General features: G+C 36.4%; 1 protein-coding gene and 1 non-coding gene across 2 annotated transcripts; both read left to right on the top strand.

Annotated features, from left to right (window-relative positions):
* Window positions 1-647: 647 nt before the first annotated feature.
* On the top strand, window positions 648-754 carry LOC127133050 (small nucleolar RNA R71). Its single transcript, XR_007807045.1, has one exon. It is a non-coding gene; the product is annotated as a small nucleolar RNA R71 (small nucleolar RNA).
* An 18,035-nt stretch (window positions 755-18,789) lies between these two features.
* On the top strand, window positions 18,790-21,372 carry LOC127125457 (U1 small nuclear ribonucleoprotein C). Its single transcript, XM_051054231.1, has 5 exons — window positions 18,790-18,981; window positions 19,073-19,115; window positions 19,366-19,407; window positions 19,969-20,233; window positions 20,549-21,372. Exons 1-5 carry the CDS (start codon window positions 18,974-18,976, stop codon window positions 20,899-20,901), a joined length of 711 nt encoding a protein of 236 aa, XP_050910188.1. The 5' UTR covers window positions 18,790-18,973; the 3' UTR covers window positions 20,902-21,372.
* The last annotated feature ends 382 nt before the right edge of the window (window positions 21,373-21,754 follow it).

The following is a 21,754-nucleotide window of genomic DNA, read 5'->3' as shown; positions in this document are numbered from 1 at the left end:
ATCAGTTTGTTTACGTGAATGTTCTGGTTTAGGAATTCTTTATTTTGCTGAGTCTGGCCCGATATAAAGCTCTCCATGATCTTCTCAAGGTTAGACTTCTGAGGCACATCTTGCATAGGTTGGCTTGGTTTTTGGGCTTGATAACCTTGTGGTCTCTGAGGTGCATAATTTTGGATAGGGTTCTGATTTTTATAGGAAACATTTGGGTGATTCTTCCATCCAGAGTTGTAAGTGTTTGAAAATGGGTTACCTTGGGCGTAATTCACTTGGTCGTGTTCAGGTCGTTCAAAAGGTTACACTCTGCCGATTCGTGTCCTTTAGATCCACAAAGTTCGCACTCTGTGTGGACTACCGCTGCGGTGTTAGTGTTTGTAGACATATGTTTGATCCTAAGGGCTAAAGCGTCCATTTTCGCCTGCATCATGTCCAGAGAGCTTATCTCATGTATTCCACCTTGGGTCTCCTTTTTCTCTATTGATGCTCGTTCAGTTCCCCATTGGTAATGGTTTTGGGCCATATCCTCAATTAGGTCACAAGCTTCAGAGTAAGGTTTGTTCATCAGTGCGCCACCTGCGGCAGCGTCGATGCTCATCTTGGTGTTATAATGGAGTCCATTGTAGAAGGTATGAACGATCATCCATTGTTCTAGGCCATGGTGTGGACAGACTCTTAATAGCTCTTTATATCTCTCCCAAGCTTCAAAAAGCGATTCTCCTTGGTTTTGAGTAAATCTAGTTATTTGGTTTCGAAGAACAACAGTCTTACTAGGGGGAAATATCTAGCAAGGAATACTCTCTTAAGGTCTTCCCAGGTAGTTATTGAATTAGCTGGAAGTGAATCTAACCATGAACGTGCTTTATCCCTGAGGGAGAAAGGAAATAATCTCAAACGGATCGCATCAGGTGAAGCACCGTTGGATTTAAAAGTGTCGGTCAGTTGGATAAAAACTTTTAAATGTTGATTTGGGTTCTCAGTAGCGAGACCCGCGAATTGGTTCTGTTGCACTAATTGCAACAAAGACGGTTTTAGTTCGAAATTGTTGGCAGGAATAAGGGGGTTTACTATACTCGAACTAGGTTCCTCGTCAGAGGGTTGGGCAAATTCCTTAAGAGGTCTCCGGTCGCGATTCTCGGCCATAACTTTCTTAATTCGGATGAGTAAGAGGCGTGTACGAGTGTAATGTTCGGGTTCCGCTAAAGGATCTACTAAATTTCTGGTACTACAGGTTCTTCGCATTTACCGGCTAATAATGCCTTAGTCTAGATGGTGTAACAACAGGGTACGAAATTTGACGAAGTTGGTCCCCGGCAACGGCACCAAGCCTCATTGATCCCAAGCCTAATCTCTATAAATTCTCATCTTCACCATCATTTGAAGACTTCACTTTTCTCTACTCTCTACACTTTTGCATTCATCACCTTCAATTCTATGCAATCTTTCTCTGAATCCTTTCCCTCCCACACTCAAAGCTCAATTTCGCAAAACTCCATTGAAGCTTCAAGAAGAGTGAGCTTAACCTCATCATACTACAATATTTGTGAAGAAGAAGATTCAGAAAACAAGCAAGTCAGAGGAAGATAAAGGCAATACTTCACCTTCTTGTACAAGTGATTTTCCGTCATCATCTTCTCTGATCAACCCTCGTCGGAGCAATTCTCAGCTTCGGAGGTAGGTCCTTTTTTTCATTGCATTTTGGTTGTTATGCTAAACATTACACCATGCTATTACAAACCCCTATCATGAGGAGCTCCGAATCTTGTTCATAGGGGAGTATTTTAGATATAAGTTCTTAGGGATTCTTGAGGATTTGGTTGTTCATAGGGGAGTATTTTAGATATAAGTTCTTAGGGATTCTTGAGGATTTGGTCTCATTATTGGATTTAGAACAGAAATTAGAGGAGTTGGATAGTGGATCCTTGTTCGGGAGGTGGAGACGAAGATGGAGGTGTCCCTGCTTTTCATTTCCGATAGCCACCGTCGCCGGAAGCGATTTCCGGCACGGTGGTCCACGATGGAGCTCCGACACTGACAATCTGAAATGTCATGGAAAAAGGCGTGTACATTCAAATTTTTCTGGTTTTTTCCAAGCACGGCTCCTAATCTTTGGGGCTTATTTTCTGATTGGGCTTGTCACATTCTAAGCCCAATACAATGCAGTTTTTCCTCACACCATTTTTCCTGCTGCACCCCCTGGCTGAAAAGGGATTGTCTGGCATTGGACTTTGGCACCTGAAGCCCATGCATATTAGACTCTGTTTTGCTCTCTTTTCCCTGCACATCCAAATCAAGCCAACACACCCTCTGTTTTGCAAAGGCCCACACTATTTTATTTGTTTTGTTTGTTATTTGGTTTTATTGATTAACTTTGATTGATAGAATTTAGATTAATTAGATCAATTAGGAGTTCAACTAGAATTTTCATGATTAGGATTATAGATTCAATAATCATTAATTTGGAAAAAGACCAGTTTACCCTTAAGGGGTATATTTGGACATTTTACTCATATAATCACATGCTCCTTTAGGATTAGAATTTAACTTAGAATAATAATCCAAAGTCTCAACATTAACATGTTCCCTTAGGAATAGAATTAACATAGATTTTTTGATCGAGACATTGATTAACATGCACATGTTCCCTTAGGATTTTTAACATAGGTTTTTATCAACTTTAATCAACCATAACATGCTCCCTTATGCTAGTTTGATCAATTCTAACCATTAGATTAAGTTTTAACCAAAAATTCCAAATCACTTCAAACCCATGATTAAATTGATCAAAAGCAATTTTTGTTAATTAAATCCTTTGAACTTGTATAATCCCATAGTCTAATTTGATGACCAAAAGACTCGTGGTCACTTAATAAGACTTATTTTTAAATTGTGGAGCTCGAAGCCTCAAGGCAGATTCTCGATCAAGGCATCTTCAGTCATACCAAGCAGCGGATATACAAATGCTTCAAAGGTGGAAACTGCAAAAGCTTGTTAATTCAAAGTTGGAATTGTGTGGCATAAGCCTTAAGCAATAGAGAAGGAGTGAGACTGGAGTATTCCTACCCCCATTCTGAGTATCTTTGGACATGGGACGAATGACCCAGCGCTCATCGTATTCTCTTATATTCATAGACTTTAACACAATTCTAATCATATGATTGGCAAGTCTCCATTCACAAAGCAATGCAATAAGCAAATGCTACATCAATAACTTATCAATCATTAGTCAAGTTGTACAACACGAGCCTTAAGCAATATAGAAGGAGTGGGACTAGAGAATTCCTACCCCCATTCTGAGTATCTTTGGGTATGGGACGAATGACCCAGTGCTAATCGTATTCATCTCTATCCATAGACTTTAGTGCAATTCAAATCGAACGATTGATAAGGTATTCATCAACACAAGACAACAAATATTCTTCTCTCTCCACTTGAAAGTTAGGATGAGAATTATGTGCCATTAGCCTTAAATGGTAAGGAAGGAATGAGACTGGAGCTTTCCTACACTAATTCTGGATGTCTTTGGGTGCGAGACGTTTGACTCGTTGCTTATCGTATCCACCTTTACTCATAGACTTTAGTGTGATTCTTATCAAACAAATATCAAGTATGTTCACTCTCCATTCTAATCATTTCAATCAATCATCTCTTCTTTTTCCTCCTCAATCATCTTGCTTTCAGCCCTAGTGGGCTGAATTATGAAAGCTCTGATTTCCTCATTGCACAATGAGGGTACGTGGGCAGGAGAACCCAGTTTCTTTGCGAGCTACCTTATCTATCAATCTACCCTATTTATTTTTAATCAATCATTCTTCATTCATTCAATCAATACCATCTTTTTGAGATCGAATGCTACTTTTCCTTGGTTTCCATGTTCATCCTTTTAGGATGCATAATGAATAGTCCACCTTGTGAACCAAGAGCTGTTTGGACTGTCCCCAAACATTTAATTCGCTTTGTTTCTGGTTATGATAGGAGTGGATATGCCTAGTTTCCTCCACATCATAATCAATACCTCTTTCGCTCTTCGGTTCAAAGTTTATTCCTTCATGGATCCAAGATATTCTTCTTCTTTGATCTCTAACTGTTTGTACCCCAGCAAGTGATACATTCTTCCTTGCACCCAACAATACTTTATTGTGGGTCTCATATCCATTCTTTTAGGACGCCTAATGAACATCCCGCCTTGTGAACCAAGAGTTGTTTGTGCTATGCAATCAAACACTTAATTCAATCTTTTTTTGGTCATTCCACTAGTGTTGTAGGCCCTCACTTGTTGGTTAACACCAGTTTTGCTCTTGGGTTCGAAGCCAGTTATTTTGTGAGTTCCCTTAATACCATTATGTTGGTGCAAGTTATAATTTTCATCACTCTCAATATCTTTCTTTGTTCTTGTAGTTTCGAACTACAATTGCTTTGACTTTCTCATTGCACAATGAGAATACATAAGCACGAGGATGTGAATCCTTGGCGAGCATATTTCTAATTATTCCTCCTTCCGCCTTAGGGCACCATTCATATCTTTCATGATTCATTACCTAACGTCGATCATAAATCGTTCACCCAGTGACATATTATTCCTTTGACATCGAAATACACTTTCTTTGGAGTCGATATACATCCTTTTAGGACGCCTAATGATCAGTCAGTTTTTGTACCTAGAGTTGTTTGGCTTATTGCCAGACATTTAATTCCTTCTTTTTAGCCAATATGCTTGTTTTCCTCTATGGTACAAATCTCATTTCTCCTATGGATTCCAATATACCTTGACTCTCAGTTTCAAACTATACCTCTTCAGTCACTTATCACCAGATATTCATTTCGGTGACTTCGGTCACCTTATTTCGTTCATCTCCATATTACATTCATTATGCTACCTTCATTCACTTCATGTGATATCCCCTATTCTTTAAGCCAAATATAGTATACCTTTATGCTCCATCTTGTATCTCTTTATGAACCAAGAGTTGTTTGTACTATGTAATCAAACACTTAATTCACTCTTTTTTCGGTTATTCCAATACAGTGTTGTAGGCCCTCACTTATTGGTTCATACCAGTTTTACTCCTGGGTTAACATTTTCACCCCTTGTTGGAGTTAAAATTATAATATCCTTTGGTTCAGACCATACCTTTATCACAACTTCTTTTCACCTCCCACCACTAGTTCTTTGAACTACGGAGCTCTGAATTTCTCATTGCACTATGAGGATACGTAGGCATGAGGGCCCTAATCCTCATCAAGCACTTTATCTATTTCTTTTCATTTTCCCCATTCTTTTACGAGTAATCTTTAGATATCACACCCATTTGAGCGAGAATGATCAAAACGGTTCCCATGGAGTATCATGGATTTTTGGGGTTCTAATACCTTCCCCTTGCATAACCGACTTCCTTACCCATCATATCTATTTCCCCCGGGTTTTATCGATGTTTTCCCTTCCCTTTGGGGATAAATAAAGTTCGATGGCGAACCTGTTGTATGTTCGAGCGTGCGATACGTTCAAGTATATTTCCGCTAGCACCAACAACGATAGCAAGTAAAATTCGAACAAATTTAAGCATTGCAACTGGTGAAAAGGTTTCATCGTAGTCAACCCCATGAATTTGTTTATATCCTTTTGCAACCAGTCTTGCCTTATAGGTATGTGTCTTACCATCCATGTCAGTCTTCCTTTTGAAGATCCACTTGCATCCTATAGGGTTAACTCCTACAGGAGGCTCTGCCAAGGTCCAAACCTGGTTTATGTACATGGAATCCATTTCAGATTTTATGGCTTCTAGCCATTTCTCATACTCGGGACCAGTTATGGCCTCTTGGTAGGTCACAAACTCATCTTGATCCATGAGTAATACATCACCTTGATCAGTTATGAGATATCCATATATCTCAGGTATGTGACGCATCCTGCTTGACCTATGATGGTCTTGTTCTACTTGAGCAGTTTGCTCTTCCACAACTACTTGTGTTTCCTGCTCTAATTCCTCCATAGGTGTATCAATGCTTAGTGATTATTGAATTTCTTCAAGCTCTACTTTCCTCCCACTGATTCCTTTGGAAATAAAATCCTTTTCTAGGAAAACTCCAGTTCGAGCAACAAACATTTTGCCCTCAGAAGGATTGTAGAAGTATACCCTCTTGTTTCTTTAGGATATCCCGCAAATAAGCATTTGTCAGACTTGGGCTCAAGCTTAGTTAAAATTTGTTGTGTCACATAAACTTCTCAACCCCAAATCTTCATGTAAGACATATGTGATTTCTTACCACTCCATATCGCATATGGTGTCTTCTCAACCTTTTTGGATGAAACATGGTTAAGTGTGTAAGCTGTTGTCAATAGTGCATGTCCCTAAAAGGAGTTTGGAAGATCGGCGTGACTCATCATGGATCGGACCATGTCTAATAAGGTTTAATTTCTTCTCTCAGATACACCATTCCATTGGGGTGTTCCAGGAGGAGTAAGTTTGGATAGGATCCCACACTCTTTCAGATGGTCATCAAACTCTAGGCTTAAACACTCATCACCTCGATCTGATCGAAGAGTTTTAATATTCTTACCTATTTGGTTTTGTACTTCATTCGTGAATTCCTTGAACTTTTCAAAGGACTCTGATTTTTGTTTCATTAAATACACATAACCATATCTATTGAAATCATCAGTAAATATGATGAAGTACTGAAAACCTCCTCTGACTGGTATGTTCAATGGTCCACATACATCAATATGTATGAGGGCCAAAAGATCATTAGCTCTTTCACCTTTTCCTGTGAATGGAGACTTTATTATATTTCCAATTAAACAAGATCTGCATGTCTCATATGATTCATAATCAAAAGAGTCCAAGAGTCCATCTTTATGGAGTTTGGAAATGCGTTTCTCATTTATGTGGCCTAATCGACAATGTCAAAGGTAAGTTGGATTTAACTCATTAGGTTCCATCCTTTTAGTATTAATGTTATAAATAGGCATTTCAAGATCAATGACATATAGTCCATTGTTCATTTATAGCATAGAACATATCATTCAAATAAATGGAGCAATAATTGTTCTTTATTATAAATGAAAAACCAAACTTGTCTAAACAAGAAACGTAAACAATATTCCTGTTAATTGCAGGTATATAATAACAATTCTCTAACTGAATTATTAAACACTAGGTAAAATTAATACATAAGTTCCTACGTCTAAAGCAACAACCTTTGCTCCATTGCCAACTCGTAGGTCAACTTCACCTTTTGCCAAATCTCTACTTCTTTTTAGCCCATGTACATTGGTACAAATGTGAGAGACGCATCCAGTATCTAATACCCATGATGCAGAAGTAGATAAATTAATTTCAATAACAAAAATACCTGAAATTGAAGTCTCTACTCCATTCTTCTCATCTTCCAGGTACTTTGGGCAATTTCTCTTCCAGTGTCCGGTCTTACCGCAATGGAAGCAGGTGCCTTCCTTTGTTATGCCTCCACTAGGCTTCAAAGTAGGAGCAGTGGGTTTGGGTTTGGCAACTTCCTTGCCTTTCCCTTTATCACCCTGCTTGGTGGGTCTTTTGTTTTGTCTCTTTCCATTTTCGATCATCAGAATGGACTTTCCTTTTGACTTCAGATTCTGCTCAGCAGTTCTTAACATGGCTAGCAGTTCAGGAAGAAATTTATCCATATCATTCATATTGAAATTAAGGACAAATTGACTGAATCTATCTGGAAACGATTGCAAGATCAAATAAGTCGCAAGTTCCTTTCTGAGGGGAAAACCCAACCTCTCAAGGTTCTCCACATACTCAATCATCTTGAGCACATGGGGACCTACAAGGGCTTCCTCAGCTAACTTGCCTTGAAAAAGGGCTTTTGAAACTTCAAACCTTTCATGCCTTGCCTGCTCTTGATAGAACATCTTCAGGTGTTTGATCATATCTAACGCTGCCATGTTCTCATGTTGCTTTTGCAACTCTGAGTTCATGGTAGCTAGCATGAGGAAAGCAGTTTCATTGGCATCATCGACATGCTTCTTATAAGCATCTCTTTCTGCCTTAGGTGCAGAACTAGGAGGTTCCTCTTCAGGAACAGGTTACTCCAAGACATATAGCTTTCTATCATGTTTGAGGACAATCCTCAGATTTCAGTGCCAATCCAGAAAATTTGTCCTAGACAATTTTTCCTTATCAAGGATTGATCGCAAAATGTTGTTAGAGGTGTTTGTTGTCATGGTAATCTACATGAAAATAATGAAAATCTAAGTATCAATAACATATTTAATTAGGCCTTTAATTAAATATGCTCCCACTATTTTACTCAAAATAAATGACCCTCACTATTTGATTCGGAAAATCCCGTTGGAAGATTTTCTAGTGGGTCTAGATCCACATTTCACTTTGTTTTAAGTCCGCGTAGGCGGATTACATAAAACTAGGTTATTTAGGTAAGAACTCCTTCCAATTGTATCTAATACAACTCTCGAATATTTTAGTTGGGTGAATAACTCCTTATTGCAATTCATCACATGGATCATTTCCAACTCTTTCTTCTAAACATATATAATCTTATTATAATTTGTTTAGTTAATTTTGACCCATTGTTTTAGCAATTGGATATTACAATTATCCTATCGCACCTTACTAATATAGAATATGCACCTCGCGTAGGCGAAACCTACATTATTCGATACTAGTCTTGATGAGTATTAAAACATGGAAAACATAAACTTAATATTTAATTTAGAGAATTTGCAATTATTCTGATCTCACCAGCTTATTTATCATATAAATCCTCTCTCACATGCATCAACATACATACAAAATGAAACAGTTATGGCCCCTAGCGCAATTGTTCTCCTAAGTCAATGAGAGAACCTAAGCTAACCTAATAATGATCTAAGCTTCTCCAAGCAAGATCTTCAAGGTTGTCCTCCTTTGATATTGTATTTTTCTCTTTCTTCATAACATTAAATTACATAAAAGAAACTTGTTTTACATACGAGGGAGTGAGATCAGAAAAGAAGTTACATTAAGAGATTAAAAGAGAGGCACGACACGCAGGTCGTATTTTAAAATCCCAAAACAAAATAAAGGAAAACTAAGGCCATAATCGATCACCACAAGAAAATAATAATAAAAAAATTATTATTATTAATTAAAATTATATTAATTAAATAAACCAAATTAAATTTCGGCGACCGATCACACTACGCAGAGTTAGCACAACTCTTGCACAATCACAATCCTAATCCCACAACTCTTTGACAACACAACCCTTGTACCGTCATGAACCCTAATTCACCAATTTCATACCTTCAAACATATCTCGATTGTTAATTCAGTATGATTGATTAACACGTCATTGATTCACCATACTTTCATCGGATTCCGAAGAAAATGATCATTGATCGCTCAAAGGAATACAACCATTAAGTGTTTGAATGAACAAAAGAGAAACAATATATCATATATACCGTATTTTGCATCAGAATTACTTATATCATATATATAACTTGATCGATCTCAATTGTGTAACCTATGGACGATCGATGTATCGTTTGTTCACCATACTAACGTCAGATTCCGAAGCATAGTTAACATCAATCATCCAAGTCGTACACATATGATGCCAAATTTAATTACTCGATTATTCTTTGATTCATTCTGTATTTTAATCGTATTAATACAGAAAATACAAAAAATAATCAACTATCAGATGCATGGTTTCGTAAGTGGCCCTGATACCACTGAAGGAGAATAGTGATCCAAAACGCAGCGGAAATTAAATTTTTCTCCTTTAGTGATTCTTACGAATGGGCATGATCAGTGATAGAATCATTACCTCTTGTGGCGATGGAAACCATTGATGCAGATCGAAGGAGTGATCACGAACGTTGAATGGTGACGACGCCTCTACTCAGTCCACACGAATAGAATCCTTCAGTCTCAGTGTTAGCTACTACGAATGAAGGCTTTGAATGAGAGAGAAACGATTTTTTTAGCTAATTAGATGCTTCTGCACAAGGGTTCTATTTATAGAACCACTTGTGTGGACTGCAAGCTAAAAAGTTCACTTAAGTGTATGTGGCTCATATCTTATGATATACCAAAATCACTTAAGCGCGTGGTACCTTACCATATTTCGTCTTCTACTTAAGTGCAACATACCTTACGATGTTCTACAACTCACTTAAGTGCACCGTACCTTACGGTGTTCCTTATTTACTCTATCTCTCATCAATTCGTCCTTTTGTGTGTGACCCTGTAGGTTCTCACGACATTGGTAATTATATTAAGTCACGTAATTAACATAATAAATAGTGAGCGGTATCTAGCAACACATCACTGCTACCCAAGACACGAAAATGTCATGTGATTTGACAAATCCTTTTGTGATAATACTTATGTGTACAATTACCCTTTTTCCCTTATGTCTATATTGAACACAAGGCATAAACTGTGTCATCCTTGTCCAGTTCAATATTGGGCCCTTAGACATTTATGTTGTTACGCAGGATGGACAAATTCCATCTAGGTCACTCATGTCCCTCAGCATGCTTCGTGGAGTACCCATCAACTGTCTTTATGGTCATCCAGTTACGGACAATGTTTGATCAACAATAAGGCACTCGACTCTACATCTAGGGTCCATAGTGGTTTCAGGTCGAAGGGTGGTATACACCACTATCACCATGAGAATAACTTATGACACTTTGCATAACATTCTATATAGTATTCTCATAGCGAGTCAATCCAGTATAAATATTACTCTTAAAATTCATACCTGTGTTTAAGACTTGATAACTCCTTATCCATGATCCATGAGATGTGATCATCAGTCTATATACATAATAGTCTTAATGCTTTAATGCTATCCCACTTTACAACAAAGCTCGACTACATATACTTTAAGAATAATGCCCTTATGTTTAATGAGATCTCATGATTAAGTCATACTTGATACATTAAATGGACTAGCTATTCTAGGGACTTTATTAAATAAACATAATAAAGAAAAAGCCTTTTATTATTAATAAATAATTCGATACAAGTACCAAAAATATTGGCCTCTAGGGCTTACACAAACACTTACCTAGATAGATCTTTTGGCCCCCTGAGAGTTTATTACCCAGTAACTGGTAATATTCCTCTTGATGATGAGTACTCTTCCTGTGTTAATTTACCCAGTAATTGGTAAAAGGTAATTTACTTCTTTGATTTTCTCTAGTGGATTCGTTTTTCGTTTCCCCGATAAGTTTATCCTTGATATTGTTCATCCTAACCGATGACGGATATTCTTATTGTTTGGTATTCTACACAGTAAAAAGGTAGTTATAATTCCTATATTCCCCTAGAATAGTTCATCCTTGACATGTTCACTTTAACCAGTGACAATTTTTCTCTTTGTTCGGTCTTCTATCCAGTAACCGGTAGTTGTAATTCCTATTTGTGGTATTATGCCCAGTAGGTGGTATATATAAATCCTATTCTCCCCTCAGAGTTTATCCTTGATATGTTCACTTTAATCAGTGACATATTTTGTCTTTGTTTGGTCTTTTATCCCCACAGATAGTTGTAAACCCTTTTTCTTCCGGTAGTTTATCCTTGATATGTTCATCTTAACCGGTGACGAATATTTTTCCTTGCGAGTTTATCCTTGATATGTTCACTTTAACTAGTGATGGATACTCTCTCTTCGGTCTTCTACCCAGTAACCGGTAGTTGTAATTCCTATTTGCGATATTCTACCCAGTGAATGGTAGATATAAATCATATTATCCCCTCGGAGTTTATCCTTGATATGTTCACTTTAACCAGTAATGGATTTTATCTTTGTTTGATCTTCTATCCCCACGGATAGTTGTAAACCCTTTTTTTCCCGGCAACTTATCCTTGATATGTTCATCTTAACCGATAACGAATATTCTTCCTTGCGAGTTTATCCTTGATATGTTCACTTTAACCAGTGATGGATACTCTCTCTTCGGTCTTCTGCCCAATAACAGGTAGTTGTAAATCCCATTTGACATATTTTCCAGTAGGTCATTCTCACCCAGTAATCGGTAATGAATATGCCTCATTTTCCTCAGCGAGTCATCCTTAATATGTTTACCCTAACCCGTAACGGATGTCCCTCTGTCTGAGTGTATTAGTCTTCTTACCCAGTAACCGGTGGTAGATAATATATCTCTTTTACTCCTGATTTGAAGTTTTTCTTCCACAGTTCAGTTTGAGTGCGTATTTCCCCAGTGAAGTCGCCAGTCCCCTTTTGCGTTGGAGTATTTCATTTTTTCTCTGATTTATGCATTTCCCCAACAGGTGTTTCTTGTTGTATTGGTGTTATCCCAATACATGAAGCTTTCCTTTCTCCCCAACTAAGTCTTTCCATTGATTTATTTTTAGGGAAGACCTCTCGTGTCTTCAGTAGTTCTCAAGTCGTAGCCTGGCCTACGCATATCTTTTATCCCTAGAGTCTCTGTCTCCCCTGTATTTTTTCCTTATGGAATGCGTTGTGCTCCTGTGGACTTTCAGTCTCTCCGGATTCTTTTCCTTTGTGGCAATATACTCCCCACAAAGATTATTTTTGCATTCATAACATATGTATCATGAGGTCTCTTAGGGACCAAAATTTGTTTTTAGATGTTGTTATTTAAGTCCATTCTGCTGAGTTGATACAAATATTTTAACCTTCACATCCTCGGCTAGAACGTCCTTAAGTAGGGGCAGCTGTAAGACCCTAATTTTGACCCTAAGATCCCTCATGGTATCTCATCATTTGCATTGGCTTTGGGATCATACCTTGACATCCTCCTTACCCCCCATTCATTGGACTTGTATTGGGAGAGATCACCAAGCACATTTTATTGTATCACACTTTGTTTTTCTTTGTTTGCTAACCAAAATACCAAAAATATGTTTATGTATGTCTTTGTTTCTTTTGTAGGTGTGTGTGTGTGTGTCCATCTGTGCCTCTACCAAGTTCACAACTAGGATTTGAGACCCTAAGTGAAAGGGATCAATCCAACAATGGTTCACATTGGTTCTAAACATCATATATGGATCCCCATGTCCTTAATTTTCCAATTTGATCAAGAATTCATCAAGAGTTTGAAGCTTGTTGACCTTGGAAGCCCTAATTCATCTGAGTATCTTGTGTGACTCCCTCATCAAGTTTCTTCAAAATTTGGTCATAGATATAAAGGGATACTTAATTTTAAATCATCCCAAACATATATTATCCTCCATGAGTCCCAAAGATCAAATAAACTTCAAGTTTGCAAGTTGGGTCAAAGAAGTTGACAAGAGAAAGTCAACTGGTCAAAACTAGGGTTCCCTAGACCTTATCTCCTACAATTTTTGTAATATGAAAATGATTCCAAGATAAACGTTACTCTTTATGACATTACAAATAACTCTTATGTTGGCATCAAAAGCTAATTTTTCTTGGAAAGTCATTTTTTATGGTGAAAGATTATAGGTCATTTTGTCTGAGCCCTAGTTATAAGGTCAACTTCCAAGGACCATAACTTGTCCAATTTTTATGATATGAAGGTCATCCAAGTTTCATGATTAATTTTAAGATATCTTATCCAACTTTTATTCTTTTATAAATGTCAAATTCTACTTGAAAAGGAATATTCCAAAAGGAAACATTATAGGTCATTTTGGGTCATTACCATTGAACAAGCATTTTTCCTCAACTTCTAAAATACATAACTCACTCATTCCAAATCCAAATGATGTCAAATTTATGACCAAATTGAATAGGAATGAAATAGCGACAACTTTGATGAAGGAACCATTTTTATTTGAAGCTCATAGCAAACATTATTCAATATGGAAGAAATGGTCATCTGACTTGGGACTTAGAAAATTTTCAATCATGTTGGATTTCTCAAACTTTCACCTCAAAATTCATTATGATCAAAGCTCCAAATGAAAAAGTGTTCAACACAAAAGTTGTTCCCCTTGATGTCGCCTCTCCAAAATATCCAAGATCGCCTTATTTGGACAAGAATTGAAGGACTTGTGCATGGGTTCTTTACAAGGCTTCATTTGGTAAGATCAATGTTCAATTTTCATTTCTATAATGCATGATCACATGATATCATTTCAGGTTGATTTACACGTAATATTGGACTATTTGGCATCACTCAATGGGCCTTGTACACGCCATGCAACCATGCAACCATGCAACCAAGGTTGCTATTTTTGACTATTTTTTTAAAAGGTGTGGAAATAAATTCACGAGCTTATAAATAGAAGTGCATTGCTTCAGAACTTCACACACATACACACACACAGCCCAAGCCTTACCAAACCATTTATGAACCTACTCCATAGAATTCCTTGAAGGTTTCTTTGAAATCGAGTTTGAATTTCACCTTCTATTTTGAGATTCAAACTCCAAGGATTCATTGCCTTTTTCATCTCAATTGGTCACTGCAAGCAAGAGGAGGAAGAACCAAGTGGATTCAGATCAAGATCAAGCTCAATTGAAGCTACCCGAAGGTGAATTTTCTCTAACTTGTCTTCTTCGATTCTTCCTCATTTCTCAACTATTTTGATTGATTGTTGGTTGTCTGAAGACCTACCAATATAGGAAACAAGATTGAGTTACTTTGAGGCCAAATCAAAGCAACCCAGATCATGCTCCTCAAATTTCAAATCCGTGTATCTTTCAATATACTTGGAATTGGAAGAAATTGAGGCCAAATTCGAGCTCATGAGCATTTTTTCTTTAAAATGATGTACTCACTTTTTATTTTAGTGGTGGTTGATGGTGGACCAGTCCGGTGAGATCCACGGAGAAGACAATCGGGGCTAGGGCTCCAGTGATGTGTTGGCAAGGTTCCTACCCTTTGGTATTATGTCCATGTTTTAATCTCAACCCTCATTTCTGATTACCATTGGTGTGCACGCGTTGACTCAGGTGTTTGGTGCACTCTAGCGCGTGACCATCAGATCCGCCACCTCAATTAATGAGGGAGATCTGATGGGCCTTGTTTTTTTGAATTTTTATTTTAGTTCTGATTTTTCATTTAATCCCTTTATTTTGTTTAATTCATTTTTAATCCAAAAAATATGGGACTTTCACCAAAAATCTTTAAATATTTTTCTCTTTCATATTTTAAATTAAAATTATTTTTTGGATTAATTTTGATATTTTTCATGAATTAAATGCTTTTGGACTTATTTTTAATTGTTTTAAAATACTTATGACTTTCCAAAAATCATGAAATTTTTTATCTAAGATTCTTTGACCTTGTTTGACCTAAGATAAATCCCTTGGCCATTTATTTGGTGTTTTGAAGGGATTTGAGGTTTTGTTCAAATTAAAATGCATTTTAATTCATTTTTAAATTGATTTTTAATTGAATAAATGCTTAAAAATTATGTTGAACCATTTTTATGATCTTTTGATGATTGACTTTCTGTTTGGCCTTGATCATGGTTGATTTGACTTTTGTTTGACCAATATTATTGGATTTAGGGGATTGATGAAATGTACATTTCATCTCCCAAAATAAACGAATAATATTGATCAGACGAAATTCCTACTGTGATCAATTTGGATTATATTTCCCTTCCTTCTTCATCTTCATCTCTATTCTTCCCCAATCCATCATTGATCAATGAAATCTCTTCATGTCTAATGACTAGTTGATTCATTAATGACTTTGTGTAAGATGAATCAACATGAGCCAGACTAAGATAGGTCATTCACCCTATTTCTTTTAGTGTGTGGTATATTTTAGGAGTTTGGTTATTTGTACCAAATATCTAACATGTATTAACACCTATATTTTTATTGCCCGACCTCAGATAGTTATAACTTCTACATAAGTCCAATTATGATTGCTTAACATAGAGCTAAATTTGATCAAGAAGACATATCATTCTACTAAGTGAGATTGTAAGTCTGTCATTCTTCATGGCATTATGTGAGGACTTGACCTTTTTTCCTTTCATGAGAGCTAGTGGCATACTTGTTGAATCATCCAAGTTGGAGCCTTTCTCATGGATGATGTCTTGGTTCAAGGATTCATATTTGTGAATGAATGGTTGGGTGTTCTTCAAAGAATGACTTAACAATTAAAACTCTTCACTAACATTTGACTAACTTTTATTCATTTTACTTTTACTTTCAAGTTATTTACTTTATGCAATTTAAATTTCAGTCATTTATCATTCATCTGCCATTTACATTTCATGTCACTTGTTTATGCTTCAGTCCTTTTCACTTTGCTCACTTGAGTCATATCATGTGATTGTATATATTTCCTGCTTTGTTTTGATTTTGTTTATGGCCTTAGGACCTTAAAACACCTAATAACAACAAAAACCCTAAAAAATATCCTGGTGGATTGTTAGACTTGATCTGAACTTTTGGACTTAGGATATGCAACTTCCCTATGCTTTAAGGACTTGGCCAATGCCATTATCTGAGACCGAGTTATCCCTTCCTGTAGGTTTCATATGACACAAGAAATATTGAGTGGACTTTGACTCATCTGTCACTTTGACTTTGTGCTTACCTGTTATACTGTTATTATTGTTGATGTCTGATGATTGTTCTGAGTTGATTAATGAATATTTCATCTGATGGATTAGAAGAAGTTAAAGACTGCTAGTTATTGGAGTTGCTTGCTTGGATATCTTTATTTGATGCCATGGCCTTCATAGAATTGCTTGGATATTGTTTATGCTTGTGGCCTGCTAAAGTCCAAAGGAAAATGGGTTTCTATATGAGATTCTTGTCTGTTGGATTGCATCCCATTGGTCAGATCTTTTCAACCCTTAACTTTTAATTTTTGTCTAGGATAATCTTTTCATCTCCTCCCACTTCTTAAATTTCAAAAAAATCTCCCCTTCTTTTCAAAAACTTTCTTTGCTTGTGTTTTCTAACTTAGACATATTTTAATGATTAGAAAGTTTGGTCCTATGCCGATGAACTTTAAAATCTTTTTTTAATCAAATTTGTAAATGAACTTAACCAGATTGACTTTAATTTCAAAAAGACAAAAAGAACTAACAACCCCATTCAAAACTTTGACCTTTTGTGCATTCTTATTAAACTTTTGATTAAAATCAATGCACCAACTTTTTTTGAAATTTTTACCATGAACTACGAGATTTTGATCCCTCATTTTTATGTCGGTACGTAGGCACAAGACCGAAGGTCTTGTCAAACACAAAAATATAATTAATGAATTCTTTTCTCATCCCTCACTCTATATTTTATCAAACATCATTTAGACCAAATCACTTACACACAAAAAGGGCTCCCTAGGAGTACCTAGGATACTTTGGGTGCTAACACATTCCCTCTGTGTAACCAACCCCCTTACCTGTAATCTCTGACATTTTATTAGTTTTGATTTGAAAACTTCTTATCTTTGGGTTTTGTTCGTACTTTTGCCCTTTTCCTTTGGAAATAATAAAAGCGTGATGGCGACTCTGGTGTTATTGACGTGAAGTTTATCCATAGCTTGATGGTCATGAATTTACCGCTACACACACATGTGTTTTCAAACATGTATTAACTGTATTTCTTACCATCCTTACCGAATTCCCAACTTTTTAAACCTTGTTTTACTCCAAACTTTAAGCAATTCCTACCAAGTCTTCAATTTGATTGACTTTTGGTCTCAATATGCACAAAATATACTAAAAATCCAGGTTTGCATAAAATATACTAAAAATCATCTAAATCTATACCTATATAAGCAAAATAACCTAGAAATACGAAGTTAAACAAGGATTAGGTTACATGTAATCATCAAGTTCTTGTTACTCTTTAAGGCGCAAGTAACTTTGTGATAAGTAACTTAAGTGTAAAGCCATTTGGCCCAATAAACTTCGAAGAACTAAGGATAATGCATTGGTTGAGGATGATTTAAAAAAGAGTTTCCGAAGGGAGGATGTTTCTTCAATTAATGTCAGGATCTCCCCTTATAGTAATGCATCCATTGTGTCAAAGTCCTATTAGACGTAGGAATGACTTCTTTTTAGAGAGTCATAAATACTAAAATATCTATCTAGCTTGGCTTTAGATAGTCTTCAAGGAACATGGCATAATTGCTGACAAATAAAGTGGAATGACCCATGGTGAAATGGTTTTGGATGGGGACCAAAAGGTCTGAGTGACAAAGTGTTTCTCATATAGATGTGCGTCAACCAAAATAGTGGGCAAAATTGAGGAGGAAGTCCAAGGAATCATTACCACGATAATTGTGGTCAACATTTTGGAAATCAAATGAAGACATAAGAGAAGATATTTTCTCTCTCAAGTCTACTAAGGTCTATCATGGTTGTCAAGATTCTAGGCTTAGTCAACAATAGGACCGATTGTTAAGGAGTGCAAGATGGGCTAATGAACATGATCCAAAATTTTGTCAAGATTAAACTAACTAAATCAAACCTCTATACACATTTGTCAAAAATCAACAATGACTAAATAAGGCCTCTAAAAGTTTAAGACAATCTTAGTCAAATCACAATAGAATTGGATAATTAGGTTTAATGACCATATTCCATGTTTATAACACCATTAACTAAATGAATTGAAATTGTGAAACTAAGAGATGAGAAAATTACACACACATAAATAAAATCTTTAGAACACATCAAAAAGAAAAAGAAAACAAGTTGAATGTCGATCACCACACATTCTAAAATAGAGAAACACACTAATTTCATAATATCTAAATGAGACAACATTTTTTAATTAAATTAGTCTCTTTTTTTTTCTTTTCAAATAACCTTTTAATTGAGATTTCACTCTTTAAAATAAAAAGTTTGACACATTAGTGTGTCTTTCTACCGGCTATTATTATTAATGAGGTAAAGTAGTTCATTTCACTTTAAAAAGTTAGGGTTTTAATTTCCATTTGCCCGCACGACACCGTATCAAGTAGAGGTTTTCTGTTTAGTTTCTCCGAATCATCATCACTGATCAGTTCACCTCTGGAAGAAGAAGGAGCCATACAATTCAAACAGCGATGCCTCGGTACTCTTTCTTCTCCTTCTCAATTTCATCTTAATTCAATCCACGCTATTACTCATTAATCATTCACTCATTCGTTTGTTCCAATTCGCAGGTACTATTGTGACTATTGCGATACCTATTTGACCCACGATTCTGTAAGTTTCACAAAATACCCATTTAGATATCAACAAAATCTCATTTTTTCGCTGATTCCCAAATCTATTGTTTTTGTTATTCTTTTGTTTTTGTGATTATTTAGTTCATTCTGGTACCTGATTTGTCATTGTGTTTAGGGTTAAGTTTATCTTCTTTATATTTAATTTCAATAACATGGTTTAGGTTTAAATTTTAATTTCATGAATATTTTCATGTTTCTGACATAATTGTTTTATTTGTTTGTTTCAGCCATCTGTGAGAAAGCAGCATAATTCAGGTTACAAACACAAGGTACTATGAAATTTGAAATACTTTTAAGTTCTTTTTGCTTTTTTTTTCACACATGTTAAAGAAAAGTAGCCAGTGTTTTAATGTGTATGGATGTGTCAAACTCTGAGTTCTCATCTCCTATATGTTTATGTTTGGTTTCACGTTTGGAGCACTAAGAATTGATTCTGGGTGTGTAGAATTGATTTTGACATGTTTGGTTGCTCGTAGAATTGATTATGCTTTTTATAATTGATTCTACTTGAAGATAGGATTTGTAGCTTTTGAGTCTAAACGTGATTTTTACACTGAAATTTACCATTCAATCACTTTTGTAGAAATTTATCCAAACATAAATCATTTTGCCTTCAACTCTTTTAGCACAAATCAATTTTATAAATCAATTCACTCTAAATCAATTATCTTTACCGTAGAACCAAACACACACTAAGACAAATTAGGAGTATTCATTTTTATTTTTCAAAGGGAGCTTATATTTGGAGACTGAGGTTGTATTCACGTTTCATAAGATAAGTGCTCTATATTGTATTTGTGATGTTTATGCCTTTCTTTTAATTGTTTCAGGCAAATGTGAGGTCCTACTACCTGCAATTTGAAGAGCAACAAACACAAAGTTTAATTGATCAAAGGATTAAGGAACATCTTGGGCAAGCTGCGGCGTTTCAGCAAGTTGGTGTAGCTTTTAACCCCATGATGGCTCAAAGGCCTTCTATGCCCATCTTGCCACCACCAAGATTTCCAATTCCTGGAAGTGCACCAGGCCTTGGTGGTCAACCACTATTCCCAGGGATGAGACCTCTTATGCCGAGGCCAGGTCCCATGGCACCAGGTGGATATCATCTCTACCACTCTTCTGTAGTTTTCATTGAGTCATTAGTTTTCTGCATTTGACATGCAGTTATAGTTTATTCTTTTATTCTGTTTACCTCGAATGTGATTTTAAGCATGTTGGCGGTTCATTGTAAATTACTTAATTGGCTTCCTTTTTCTTGAGAATTACCAATTTCAATCCAACCATGTTAAGTAACCGTTTGGCTTTTCTCATTTTTTTAATTTTTAAATCTATGGTTCTACAAAATTAAAATCCTAAGAAAAATTGTGCTTGTATTCATGTGGTGTAACTGGCTTTTATTGGAACTTACAGGATATTATCCTGCACCTGGCATGCCACCAACTTTACCTCCACCAGGAGCACCCTCTGTACCTGGTCAAGCAAATACCCTACCCAGGCCCCCGACACTAGCTCCCCCGCCGATGGTTCCTGGAACCAATTCATCAGCGCCAGCCTCCAATGGTGCTCCTCCTATGGTTTCATCAGCAATGTATCCAACCAATTCATCAGCACCATCAACCGGAGGCTATGAAAGTTACAATGCTAATGCTCAACCACCATCAACCGGAGGCTATGAAAGTTACAATGCCAACGCTCAACCACCATCAACCGGAGGCTATGAAAGTTACAATGCCAATGCTCAACCACCTGAGGGCAATCACTAATCTGGTCAGCTTAGAATGCTATTTTGTATGGAATTACCCAAGTACAATATTTGTTCCATTAAAGTTTCATAACTTGTTCTTGATGTTTCCTATTGGTAACTAGCAAAGAGAGTTGAGTATTTGAATAGATACCGCACTGCGAAATTCTATGTCTGCCATGACCCATGGGAGTTCTGATAATATCATTTTATGCTCTTATCATCAGTTGATCAATGGGGGCCCTTATCTGCCATCTTATCTATGTAGCAACAACATTATGAATTTTTTGGAATGTAGCTTATCTAGCGGTATGAATGTGAGGAAAAATTGTACGAATTACTATTCCCGGGTATTAGTTGCCTAGAATTTTCATATCAAGAGCCATAAACACAGTTTGTGATATAATAACTTTGTTAAAATTTACTGAAAACTGATACTGAGTATTGTTGTTTCTCCTAAAGTTTGTTGATATAATCATGCGTTTTACTGTGATGAGTTTCTGTTTTTAACAAAATATGTTTAGTCAACGGTTGAATATACGAAATAGTTTAATCTGATGGCGAAGTTTATGCCACTAGCTGTTCTCGATGGAGAATTTGTAAATACCATTGTAAGCTCAAGGCTAGTACCCTGCCAGTTGCGGAACTTAGTTAGGACTTAAGGTGGCTATGAATATGATCACTCCAATATTATTTTTTTACATACCTCCAACTCTAAACCCAACCACTGTTCATCTTCTCAACCACTGTCCTGCAGCCGCCACACCCTACTTTTGCAACTTTGTTCCATTTGCCCGACTCGTACTCCCCCGCCTGGCTGTGCGTTTTTCTTTTTCTTGCGCCTTTGTCTGTGCGAATTCGTGTCACGTTTCACT

This window comes from Lathyrus oleraceus, chromosome 3 (genome assembly GCF_024323335.1).
Source record: "Lathyrus oleraceus cultivar Zhongwan6 chromosome 3, CAAS_Psat_ZW6_1.0, whole genome shotgun sequence".
Classification (NCBI taxonomy): Eukaryota; Viridiplantae; Streptophyta; class Magnoliopsida; order Fabales; family Fabaceae; genus Lathyrus; species Lathyrus oleraceus.
The sequence above is the reverse complement of the archived record's forward strand: the minus strand, read 5'-3'. Positions and strand labels throughout refer to the sequence as shown.

What these genes read in the sequence shown, in the direction of transcription:
- LOC127125457 (XM_051054231.1), top strand. An exon ending in ATTCAGGTTACAAACACAAG is followed by an intron (nt 19,408 to 19,968) that starts GTACTATGAAAT and finishes TAATTGTTTCAG; the next exon opens with GCAAATGTGAGGTCCTACTA. An exon ending in GCCAGGTCCCATGGCACCAG is followed by an intron (nt 20,234 to 20,548) that starts GTGGATATCATC and finishes TGGAACTTACAG; the next exon opens with GATATTATCCTGCACCTGGC.